At 42.2% G+C, this 13466-nt stretch overlaps 1 protein-coding gene across 2 annotated transcripts in view; it reads right to left on the bottom strand.

The window, feature by feature from the left end:
* The window catches only part of sh3rf1 (SH3 domain containing ring finger 1), a 33462-nt gene extending 23431 nt beyond the window's left edge, over positions 1 to 10031 (bottom strand). For both annotated transcript variants that reach the window (XM_073476536.1, XM_073476537.1), the window contains exons 1-2: positions 9769 to 10031; positions 8331 to 8836 (exon numbers count right to left, since the gene is read on the bottom strand). In XM_073476536.1, coding sequence (XP_073332637.1) covers positions 8331 to 8711 — 381 coding nt within the window. In that variant the 5' untranslated portion in view covers positions 8712 to 8836; positions 9769 to 10031. The remainder of the gene's footprint in view (positions 1 to 8330; positions 8837 to 9768) is intronic.
* Between the last annotated feature and the right edge of the window lie 3435 nt (positions 10032 to 13466).

The raw sequence follows: 13466 nt of genomic DNA, 5'->3' as shown, positions 1-13466 counted from the left end.
ATTGACACAGGACTGGCAAAGGGCCAAGGCACAAACACTGCATCTGTTCTCCGACTCTAGAAGTCGCACTGCACTGACCATTTTTCACTTTCTTAAGGAAGTGTGTGAGTGTGTTTGTCCATTCCACCCTCGACTCAACCCAGATGTAACATGTAGCTGCTAGGTTTCCTTTATGTCCCCTGAATGCTAAGTGAGGCATCATGTTCTGGAGCGACAGTGGCGGAGCAATGACGGGCAGATCTGAGGAGCTCAGAGTTTGGGGCCCTCAATAGTTTCTTGTTCTTCTGCAAAGATTTGCTGAGGAGTTGGTCATTAACAGGGCAACATTATTACAGCCATTTAACTAGTTGTGTCACTCTCGGACACCTGAGCTTTGCAAGTACAGTTCAGATTTTATTTTACAGTAAGAAATCTAAAGTGTCAAAAAAGGCATTATATTTTCAACGCTATAAGTATGAAAAAGTGTATTAGAACCAGACTGACTGATATTGACATTTCACAGATATATCAGTATCAGAGTATATATGTTGTACAATATGCGGCGATATGAAACCCTTATTTATAAAAGAGATTATAATGCAGAAAAAGATGCTTGGGGTTATTCATAATAATTCAATTACCAGTCAAATTTTATTGTTTCAGTGCAGTGATTTCATTAAGTTTACTGTTGTACTGTAAAAATGTGTGTATATCGCCCCATATGCGATATCAGAATTTTTCACTTTCTAATAACGGTAATTGGCCCAAAAATTGAGTATCGGTCGCACTTTATATAGAAAAAGAAGAAAAAAGGTGATCAATGTTTCCCAAAGCCCAAGATGACGTCCTCCAATGTCTTGTTCTGTCCACAACTGAAAGATATTTAGTTTGCTGTCATAGAGTAGTAAAATGAATTAATCGATTATCAAAACAATTGGTGATTAATTTAGTAGTTGACAACTAATCGATTAATCGTTGCAGCTCTATTTTCACGTCTATCTTGACATGTCACATTAGACAAATTAGGCCATTAGAGGGAAACACATAGGCAGGGCTTGTAGGACTCAAGACATTTGACAAGTAGACAATTCTGCTGGCACAGACTCACATTACATAAATCCAGGTTGCTGTGGTTACTCAGCCCACAGTAATACCATTAAGCACTGGGCAGAAAGGAGAGACAGATGCTGGTGCCTCTAAAACTAATCAGGATGTCCATATACATGAGAGCTAATGGGCTTCTCCTTGACATGAGCAGCATGAAGATCACACCTTTCTATCATGGAGAAACGAAATACAGGCTCCTTGGCTCAAACCTGCGCTGACATTTCAACATAGTGCTGGCACAGATCTGTTTGTGTACCGACTACACACCTGTGTTTTTGTGGTTGCGCACTGTATAAGGGCCCTAGCGGAACTAAAATCAGTCTGTGAGTCATTAAAACAAACATTGCCCTGGCTTGGTCAGGCCAAACTCACAGAGGGCTGGGTTTGTGTTTGTGTAAAACGACTTGGCTCAAAGTACATTTGCCTTGAGTCAGAACAGTTATGATGGGAAACGAGTGTGAATATGATTCTGTTGTCAGTGCTTGTGGTAGGCTGTGTGTGCAGACGGCATATCATGGATGAAAGAAACCCCAAGTCTTTGTCAGTGCTCTCCCCTATTCAAGTGCACTTCAGTAATTAATCACACACTGTCAGCAAGCAAGACCTCACACGTGTGGATTAACTAAGAACACAGTAGCAGGGCTCTCAAGATTTGAGAGATTTTCTTACAAAATAAAATACAGATTAGTCATTTTTTACCCATCTGGAAAAGAGACCTTTCAAAAAAGATTTAATGATTAATCAAACAACAGAAAAATATTCTGCAACTATTTTGATAATTTCACAATTGTTGTTCTGTTTCAGGTTAAATGTCAATGAAAACTGGATCTCTTTTTTTCTGACATTTTACAGAGGAAACTACTCAAGTAATCGAGAAAATAACACGCAGTTTAGAAGACCAAGCAATCGTGGAAAAAAACAGTCTCTTCAAACATGCAGTCTCCTGCCATTCATTTTCACATTTCAGGGAGAACAGTTGCACTTTGTATAAACACTTTAAACTTATGGTTCAGAAAGAGGGCTATAGTTGCTTTTTATCGTGCCTAGTATTCTGACTGCAGTAAATATATAACAGAAGTCATGGCACATGGTTGCTGGGCAGTAACACCAATACTGTCCTTTCAACAGAAGATATACTGTATGAAAAATACACCGGATGCACAGTGTCTTGTCACAGCTGGAACAAAGATGTCAGTTGGGGGACAAATGCAGATTAACTGCACCTCTGGGCCTCAAAGAAAAACAGGAAACTTCTCAGCACATCGCTGAACAGCAAACACATAGGGCTTATAGAAGAAAGGCCAGAGATCTGCGGAAATCATTTAAAATATTTTATAGAATCATTTTTCCCTGTCTCAGAAGGAGGTCTGGGACCACACATCACTCATGCAGTAGCAAGGTGAGCCAGAGGCAGCTGCTGCTGCTGCTTGAAGATGCGTGAAGAGCCAGTAATAGTTCTTGGGTCAGAGGTCAAACAACTGAAAACGAAACTCCTAGCAAATCATGATTCTGCCTTAGGGATGGGAACTAAACACTTAACATGCCAGCAGTCAAACGGCCCATGGATGACCAATCCTGGCCCACCAATCACACCACAGGGTGAGGGGTCAAACTGCTCTGTTACGGCCAGGCAGCAGGTATTAGGGGCAGTTTGGGAATAAGGGAGGGACACAATGGGACACATGTTGTCAAACAGCTGACAAAACAGACAAAAGAATAAATTCCACTGAAAACAATTTTGAGTCAACTGAGCCAGGAGACTAGTTGAAATAAAATTACTGGAATAAAATGCATTATGCATAATTCAGGTATGACGACAAGCTCAAAGTGGACAGTAAAACAAACTACTGATAAGAGCTGGTTCACAAAACATGTTTCCCCAAGGGACCTTGGCCACTGGACCACACATATAAAAGGAGGAGTGCTAAAGAAAGGCTTTCAGAGGCCCCCACAGGTGTGACAGGACGGTGGTAAAGAAGGTCATGGCTGCTTCCCTTACTATTGTCCTGCTGACAGACTTGTCAAGAGCTGAGATATGGACAGAAGAAGCGGGGGGTTGTGCCATTGGCAAATGTGGCATTTTTGGTTGGTGGACCACCCAGAATTTAGTGTTAAAACCGCTGGAAATAACAACAAACACGAGCCCATCTTTGTTAAGAAAACCTACACAATGAGGTAAAATGTTATCATCAGTTCACATGAGAGAGCTAGACAGTCCAAACTGTAGAGAAAATGATGACCAGATGGCTAGCACTGTGGAAGAATATGAAAAGATCTTGCAACAAGATACAACTGCTGAATCTGCCCTGGGGCTTTCAGGTGCAGAGGCACATCACTGCAAGCATGATTATCAAAAGAACTACACTTTCAAATCACCACTTTTACCTGGGAATCAAAGCACAGCACTGCACGTCTAACAGCAAAAAAAAAAAATGTACACATAGATATGCGTTGATACTTAAAGAAGGTTGACTGAAGACGGCGAACATGAGCTGGCAAGTGGGACGAGACTAGACAAGCCCAATGTTTAGAGGAGAAACAGTGACCTGCAACTACGCATGGCATTCCTCAGAGACACACTAACACAAAACATCCTCCTCCGCCTGGGAAAGAGAGGTTAGAAAGAGAGGTTAAAAAGAGACTGAGACAAACAAGTCAACTCTTTCCTCTATGTGTCTGGCAAATCCTGAAAGCCCCAAAAAAGACAAAGAGAGGCACACACCCTTCATCAGGGGAGCAGTGTTAGACTACAATGAAGAGGCCGTGGCTGCACCTTAATCACATGATTAGGTCTTTGAACTTTTCCTTGGGGATTATATAAACACATACATGAGGGACAGTAACTTCCTACAGCTTAACTGGCCTCTTGCTCGTTCACTGTATGTTTTCCAAAACATATGTGATGCTCTATGTAGGTTAGGAGAGCAATTGGCTGCCGATCTGTTCAAGGTGCCTGTCCTGGTACTCCCAAACTTCACATAACCTCATTGACTTTGAAATCGAAGCCAATCCTTTGTTTGGGGTGCTTATGTTTAATGTCCCAGACAAATTCTGTAGTCTCATTTAGCTACCTATTAGCAAACGCATTTTAAAGACACATAAACGCTTTTTAATTCATATGTGGCGTATAAACGTGAAAATCTCTTAAACTTGTGTTAACCACAAACCTTATTTCAAGCATGAAACTGAAAACCCATCCAAAAAACCCACTGACTTCAAGATGAGGGAACCATGTGTGCAAAAATGTGTACTTGATCGTGATAATATCTTTTTGGCCAGATTGCCCACCACTACTCCATTACATTGTTGTATAGTATGGATGGTAAAGGAAATGGATACATTTGCAACCTTCTGTGTTGCACATTGGTGGTATGAAAATCTCCAATTATTTGCTGTCTTGATACTTTGTGTAACAATACTATCAAAAACCATTCATTCAAGAGTATATTTAATAACCTGGCACTGAAAAACTGCACACGCAACAAGAAACAAACTGACAGAAGGTGCGTTAGATAAGTCTTTTAAAAAAACACAGTGGCAACCAGAGAGACAGACATGCCGTTTGCTTCACTATATAACAAGTGTTTTGTTTCGACAGAATGAGAGTCAGCAGTCAACAGTAAGAGGAGAACGGGGAGCAGTGCCGACTCACTGTCTAATAAACGCTAATCTCATTAGACCTTTAACAGGCTCCAGCCTGGATTTAGACAGCAAGGAGGGAGGAGGAACACAGCAGAAATATGGGGGAAAAATACAGCCTGTGTCAGTGTCTCATAAGAGAAAATTACAGGTGGCTCCAAAATCCCTGACACACACTGTCCAGAAGGTCATGGCTACTTGTAGACCTCCGTGGGAAATACAGAGGAGGCAGGGGAAAAGTGTGAGTGTGTTGAGAGAGAGCAGGAATGAATAGACCAAAGGCCTCTTGAAAAATTCCCAGTGGAAAGCAGTAAGTATGTGTTTGCCAGTATGTGGGCAGTGTGAGGGTGTAATGACGGGGTTCTGTCGCGCAGGCAGAGGTCAGCCAGCCGGCCAAAAGGAAAGGCTTCAACAACAATATGATGTCATCAAAGAGGGCCAGCGTGACTCATCGACCTCAGTCGAGGGAGGTGCACAGGAATTTTAATGAGATACCTCAACATAAGGAACCCATAAACAGCATTCTTTTTCTCTAAAAGGAATAAATCAAGAACAAAGAGAAAAGACAAAAAAAACACCAAAAAATGTATTAGAAAAACTACGAGGGAATGAAAAACCACAGTGTCTCGGTGGTAAGAAGACATTAGACAACTTCCTTCAATCAGCAGCAAATAATACATAATTAAACAGATGTGTTTTGCTTCCTGTTTGTTTAGAAGCAATTCGGTGGATTTGAAGATAATGAGAAATAATAGCAGGTGGAGGGTGCCATTAAACGTAAGAGGCCTATAAAAAGAAAAACTTTCCTTGTATAAAGCTCTCATTACCAAAGAAAAGACAATGACCTAATTACAACCCCAGGAGCTTGGGAAAGAATAGTCTCTCATTTCCCATCAACTAAACACACAAAGAGTCCCACACTCACAGAGTGAAGTTATTATTGTTAATTAAAGCCTTATTTCATGGGTATTATTGCACAATATCAGAGCTCAAAACGTAACCTAAACTGTGGCTAATGCACAACACCATTAAAACAAACACTAAATCTTTACAACAAAAACGGAAAAACATAAAAGAAGCTATATTTTGAGTCCATGGGATCAATGCCTCAACCCTCTAGAGGACTATAATCATAACTGAAGACATCCACAGAGACCCTTCTCTAATTCTTCTCCCCTCTCCCTGGTCGGCTCCGACCCCTGACTGCCATGACTCCTGAACCCTCACCTTTGACTCCCAGACAGCTCCAATGGCTTTACTCGCTCTCACGCAAAAAAACCCACTGAGCTATCTGGTCTCAATCTGTGTGAACAAAATACTGTGTTATATGAGTCAACAGGGCCAAGAGGAAGACAAAACATCCATGTAACGAAGCACCATGGAGGTGAGTCATCGACCTGACTGTGAAGGGCCAGACAACCACAAGACGTGCCTTTTCATTCCCTCTCATCAAAGAAATGCCGTGGCAGAGTGTCAAACAACTGCTGCAACCCTGGAGATGGGAAGAGGAGGGGCACAAAGCTGACTGTGCAAGGTAGCACACAAAACATTTGTCCCTTTTGGTCGTGACGCCTTCACTTAACACTCATCAGCTTCTGTGACTGGTAGCCCTCTACACACACACACACACACACAATCTCTCTTGGCCACTCTACACGTGTCGGTCAGTCAGTAAGATCAGAGGGGACCCGAAACAAAACCCTGTTGTGCATCTGTCAGGCAGTCCCCGCCACCCTCCCCTCCCGGCCATTCTCTGGCCATATAAGAATCGGAGGTGGAGCTCTGCTTGGACAAGGGCACTGCACCAGAGGAGCAGCTTCAAGCCTTGAAATAGCCCAGAAATCGGGGAACAGATGACAAACAATAAAGAAGTGGGACTGAGGGTGTCACCCAGGGGCAGTGAAGCGCTCAGTCCCCATGGAGCACTGGCTAGAGATCAGACTGGGCAATCAGCGAGAGCTTTGATCCCTGCCTTTCATGTTCTGAAAACGTTACACCTGCACAGCCACGTCTTTTCTTCTTCTCTGTCATCAGCGAAACGCCTTAGGATGGAAGAACTTGAACTAGACCTGAGAGATTCTAGTCAATAACATTACGTTCTACAAAACAGTTGAAAAAGAAAGGAAAATAAGAAATGGCATTTGAATGCACTTCACAATCACACATGCTTTTCATTCACTGTGTGAATGGGGGAGGATTGTACCCTCCGTGCCTACACGGAGGGATTATAATCAACTGTCAATCTTAAAAACATGAAATAATGTGGTCGTTTCAAATGTCCACCTCTTTATCTCTGACAAACAGGCTTATAAGAATCGAGGGAAATTCCACAATGCACAAACAGCTTTGAAATGAGCACGTATCCTCTGATGTGATACTATGGCAAATGAGGCGGGTCCCCCACTAGCGATTTACAGCGAGGTCTCTGATCTCCGTACCTGCACGGCGAGGCAGATACATTATCAGCAGCGCTTTGACATTCCAGTGATTCTACACAGGACCTTGACATCTTTTCATCTAAACTATCCTCCCTACGTGAGCTGCTCAAAAAGGGGGCCCACGCGTTTTCCACATATTTTTTGTTCTCTCACATTTTTTCAGTAATGTTACCATCTTCATTGGTACAGCAAAACATTTTTAAGAATCTTGACAATTTCAGAGTAAAGACAATACTATTTACGTGAATTTTTTGCTCATATCAAGATGTCATGTTCTCTGGTGTGTGCCCATATTATAAAGTTCACACCAAATAGACTACGCAGCTCAGGGAGAGTAACACATTCACATACAAGTGTGATTTTGAGTTTTATACCTCATACATAGCTGCAATAATGTACTGGGTGTTGACTTTCCCAGAGAGGAGGTTAAATAATAAAGAAAAGCAGTTCTTGTTAGAGGTAATGGTATGAATAACACTAATGCTAGACATACTATGGAGTTCGCTGGCCTCATCACCTGCTTTCATTTGATATGCGTTTCCACATAACCATTAGAACAAAAACAAATTAAAATCAACCGATGTTTCCTTGCACTTACAGATTGATTAATCTAAAATATTATTTTCCTATTTCAATGACTTGAAAAACTCATCTCCTTTTCATCTGTTTAAATAAACAAGGGCTCCCAACATTTTACAGTTTTCTTCCTCTTCTTTAACTACACTTTGAAACTCTCTCTGAGTACTGCAGATTAAACAGCCACCCTGTAGTCCCACCCTGCTTTTCTCACGTAGGAAAACTACAGCAGGAATCTCAAGTGCACGAAAGACTTTGGCAAACGGCATTGTCAGCAACTGAGTAAGAACTGAGAACCATTCTTTGAGGAACAGCCCAGCTGCAGCAGGCACAGAGCAGAATCATTTGTTGGCTCAACTGTTAACTACTCTCAATCATTTCCATTAGTAATGTTGGGCCGCTAGTCAACTGGCTGGCTTTTGGATCACCATGATAACAGTTAATCCGCAGCAAAGATTAGAGAGCCAGCAATGCAACATGCTGCTTTAAATCCACACAGATTTTCTCTGTTTTGTTTCAGCTTGACCCTAACAATGGGAAGCACAGATTCGTGCTCACTGATCCATGATGAGTCACAGTGAGTATACTAACCCTGACGAGGGTGCTCTTAGCCTGAGCTCGCTGGGGTTGTGCTCCTGGGGTGCCCTGCTCCCTGGTCCCGCTGCCGTGTGCTCTGGCCACGGCTCCAGACGTCCCATTTGTGCAGACTCCCGCCCCAGGACCAGCCCTCCGAGGCCTCTGCTTGATGCCATCCAACAGGCGCACAAGAAGGATGTTGCTGGGGAGCTCATCCACGGCACACTCCACCAACGTCCTGCACTCCGGGCAGCGCAGCTCTCCACGTGAGCCTAGGATGCCCTGAAGGCAACGGCGGCAGAAGGTGTGCTGACAGGGTAGAACCTTCGCAGAGGCATCCAGTCGCTCCAGACAAACGGGGCACTCAAGCAAATCCAACAATATTGACTCGTCCATTCTCTATGCGTTCTGCCACCACTTCAGCAGAAGAACATGATGCTGAGGAGGTTCGTGTTTGGAAGCAGGACCAGCGCTGTCACGTCACTCCCATACCTCGGCTGTGGCCATGGCATCTGCATCAGCTAGACAACAGGGTAAAGACATGCAAATGAATCAACTGTACACACAGGAAATAGGTCACGCTTATGCTTACAACAGACATCACATATGGCTGAAACTGAAGTGTCTCTTTGTTGAGCATGGGTGATGTTGCGTTTCAGCTGGCACAGTGAAAAACTGAGACATAGTAATGAGCTGACAACACAAAGCGTCTGTGCTATTGTCTGCCTTTAGATTAAGGACTTGAGGATTTAGGAACAAGTTGATCTAATTAACTTAACAGATAATTACACCTGGAAACGGTAATCTTGGATCAGTGCATCGTTGAACATTTGCATCGTCAACACGCCTGGACAAACAAGACAAACCTACAGCGACGGAGCAGGAGTGACAGGCTGTGATTTGTCTAAAAAAAAAAAAAAGTCTAAAAATGTGTTTAAATATCTTATCTAAACTGACGATTCATGCAAAAACACTACAACTACTCCTACGAATCAGCCGGGTGTAATTTACTTTATAAATGCTGACATCACAGGAAGGCATTTAATGATAGGATCCAAATATTTCAAGCTTGTTCAGCCATAGCGTAACATTACTCCGGCAAAAAAAATGTCAATATTACGTAACACTAAGCAGCAAAGAAAAACGTGTACTCATGTTCCGAGGACTTTGTTTATGACCTTATAACTGTGCGCAGTTGTGTTTCTCAGAAAGGAGACATTTAAACTAACTCACCGAGGTGAAGTAAAGTTCGCTAGCAGAGATGTTGCTCGCTAGCGCGGCGCTACTTTTAACGTAGTTAGCCACCTTCAAAGCAACTAACTTAACAAGTAGAAGTTTTTACAGCACTCGTACTTGGGGGGGGGGAAAAAAGATTTTCTCTAACTTCTTCACACGAAAGCAATTCATTTAAAACACTTAAAATAATTCGTCCACTTACTGCAATTCAGCTTACCTCTTCCAAAACAGGACTCCTCCTCTTGTTGCCCCGTATCTCCCAATTTTTTTTTTGCTTTCTTGCTAACGTTACTAGTTAGCAGGCTACCTGGACTACACAAGCCACTTATCCGGAGTATTCAGCCAACTACTATTGTTCTTCCGCTATGTGTCGTCTTTAAAAGGTGTAAAACTAGTCGCGAAAACAAACCTCTGTCAGATACTTGAGTAAAACCTAAGGTTGAAAAAGACACGGGCGAGACGACGGGACTCCAGCCGCACCGAGCGCCATGCTAGTCCGCTACTTGTGCTCCGCTGCTGGACTGAGCTGCTGGAACCGAGCGGAGAGGGGGAGGGAGTGTGTGGGCTTCAAGGGCTGTCGGGAAACGAACAATTACGAGGGGGGTAGGAAGGGAAGGAACGTGAACGCGCCACCAAAATTACGTGTGCTGTAAACTTTACAAATACAAAGGCGTGCACAGTGTTAGTAAGTGATACAATGACTGAATACAGTTAAAAGTTTGACTGCTCAGTTGAATAAATACATAATTAAAAAAAACAACAACATGTGAAAAAGGCGGCTAAATGATTGCCAGAGTGTGAAGTAGGAATTTCCGAGGCTCACGAGAAGGCGGCGTCCAGCGTTGTCAACCGGGCGTGAATCGTCTAATGATATGTAATGATGTGTGCAGCACCTTTTCCCAGGCAGAGTGGAAAACAACTGCATTTTATTGCGTTATTTGGCGACACCTTTGGACATGTGACGCATATACGTTGTATTTAACAGTGAAAGCAACCAGATTTTATATAAATGTCACTTTATGGCCAACAAATCAATGCATTTAGTCCCACATAGAGGATGTTGATGCTGTTGTATTTTCACTCCTCCTTGACAAAATCTCATCTTATGGTGGCAGCAATGAATAAAGTGTTTCATAGAATTTGTATCTTGTTTAATGTGATCTTTACATTGCAACAGATTTGCTAATTGTATTATAATATGGGTTGTAACAGACAAGTTCTCCTGCTGTTGGGTGACATTTTCCTGTGGGCTATATTTGCTGGAGGAGAAAGTGAACTGATGGACCTGTCACTGGCTCATATAAAAATAGACAAAAGCCCCACGGGGAGAGGGAGAGCACTTCTCCAAAGGCGATGCTTTTATGACAAAAAAGTACATTTGGAATAGACCTTTGGCTCCTAATAACCTTCACAGCCAAATGCATAAGCACAAAACGACTTGAGGGAGGAGGGGAGAGCGAGTGGGACACAGCCAGACAATAAACATGTGATTTATTTTTATCTCATTCGGAGGACACTGCATATTAAGCAAGCGGGGTGAGATGAAGGAGAGGCAGAAACGAGCAATAAAGAAGGAGATTTATATGGAGGTGGCTCTCCTCTGTCACATGTGATCCTATGGGAGCTGGCAGGAGCCCTCAGGTCATATTTCCTCACTGAGAAGAGGCAGCAAATCCGCCCCTCCACCTCAGCTCAGACAATGGCCCCTGCCCTCCTTTTCTGCTTGACCCCCGTGTATTACCACACACTCAGATTCTGCACACATTCCTCGCTGTTTTGCTTCAGCAGACGTTGCTTAATGTTTATTCAAAAAGGCAGCGGGGATGATTTGTAGACTTTAAGAGACAATGATCTCCCATTATGTCTGCACCTGAGGCTAAAAACACGACCACTGCCCTGTCCACACACACCCAGACACGCACACACATCCTCATATGATGGAGGTGACAGCTGTGTTACTGCCTATAAATGGGGACAAGGGGAAGCAGGAGAGGACATGACAAGACATATGTCCCAATTTCCATGAAGGGATAAACCTTGACAGATATATTGCCCTCTCTTGTACACTCCATTACTGTAAATAGATGACCATGGTACAAAGTTGAAATGCAGTGAATACCAAAGCTGAAGACCATTTTTTAAAAAAGAAAAGTGCAGATTACACAGCTATCATTTATAGCGTTGCTCCCAAGTCGACAATACTACATAATTCACTTTTTAAAACGATTATGGCTTAATCCAAAAGCAGACGAAATCTCCCGGGCCTTATATGCCATTAAGATCAGGACACTCACATTCAGTGATCTCCATTTTTATTACTCCGATAAGGCTTTCAAACTTACTAACTCAGCCGGAGGCAACCTGCTTTCAAATTAGATCAGGGACCATGGCTGAATGTCAATGAATGCTGTCTGATAACGGTTGAGTGCATACATTTCTCTGTGGGGTTATTTTTCCCTCGGAGAACCAGGATCGAGCCAAAAAAGAGCCTTATGGAAAATGCAAACCAAGAATTAAATGAATTTCATCCAGAGTATAATGTCAAACTGACAAACTGGGTTAGCGTGTGTCATCCTAAGTCATATTCCTATCTGCTTTTTTTGTTTCCCTCATGGCTCGGTCTAATTTTAGTGTAGTTATCATTTCTAACAGAACGCATGAACAAAGAAATGAAGAGATCTGTTGCATTCTGAATTTTGAAGATGAAATTAAGAACATTGCTATTTATGTCTGTCTTCTGTGTTCAACCGCCAGAGGCCCAGGAACAGCTTTGGCAAGTCAAAAACACATCCCTCAGCCCGTCATTTTAAAAGTGTTAAACATGACATTCTGTCAAAACAGACATGAGTAAAACCAACTGTGGTGCCATACCATGACTCTAACTGAGCCTATAATGTCCTTTCCGCATGAAATACCTCAAAGAAAGCATTTTGTCACAACCCCTCATGCTCCTATCATGGTATTTGAACAGACACTTGCCCACCTTCCTGCACTATATGAGCCTCTGAAAAAATGAAATGCAAATCAATACCGAGATAAAACCACCACCCATGCATAAAACACATCACCCAGCAGGACATAAAACAGAATTACTAAGTTTGAAATGGAACAACAAACAGACACAAAGCCATCACGAGGCATGAATATTGAATGAATTGCTCTGCTGCATATGGCATGTAACAGCTTTAAGTGCTATTCTTCTCTGGCCCTCAACTAAAAGGCGAAATGAAGTGTGTGAGAGGATAATATGGAAGGCCAGAACTCAAATATGTGTGTATTCTGTTTCCACCTTCTTACCAAGCTTTGAATTTAACAAAATGTAAATGCATTTACACATATTTACAATGTGAAATTGATGTATGCATTTGCATATTACAACATAAAACCTCTGCTCAAAAATGCATACTGGGCATTTCCATTTGAATGTAAATATGCCGTTATTTAAAATGCATCTTCCTGTTGACGGTTTAATGTTGATATGGCAGGTTTATGCTCAGGGGGTGAATACTTATGCAACCAATTCCAACCAGGCCACAGCTCCTCCAGCTCTCATCTGATGAGCAACCAAATGTTGATACCACAAGAGGACTATTGAAAAATCTCATCTTGACTTTCCATTCAAACTCCTTCCATATACAGCTATTTGTTATTTTATGTCCCTCTCTGCAGGATAATTCTCAATCTTTATCTGAAATTAAGACATTCATCTCCGTTTCCCACTTTTCTTTATTATCCAAACTGTTATCCATTGATTGTTCTTGTAATATTTTATATTTATATGCGATATAATCTTCTTCTTAATGGTCCCTTTGATTGTTAACAGAAAAATAAATTCTGAAGCACATCATTTTTGCCATTCTTTGTGTTTCTGTAAAACATGTCTCAGTTGGAGATATCGAAAGAAATCATGGGCTG

Source organism: Pagrus major, chromosome 11, assembly GCF_040436345.1.
Source record: "Pagrus major chromosome 11, Pma_NU_1.0".
NCBI classification, from domain to species: Eukaryota; Metazoa; Chordata; class Actinopteri; order Spariformes; family Sparidae; genus Pagrus; species Pagrus major.
Note: the sequence above shows the minus strand (reverse complement) of the source record. Positions and strands in the feature narration are given on the sequence as shown.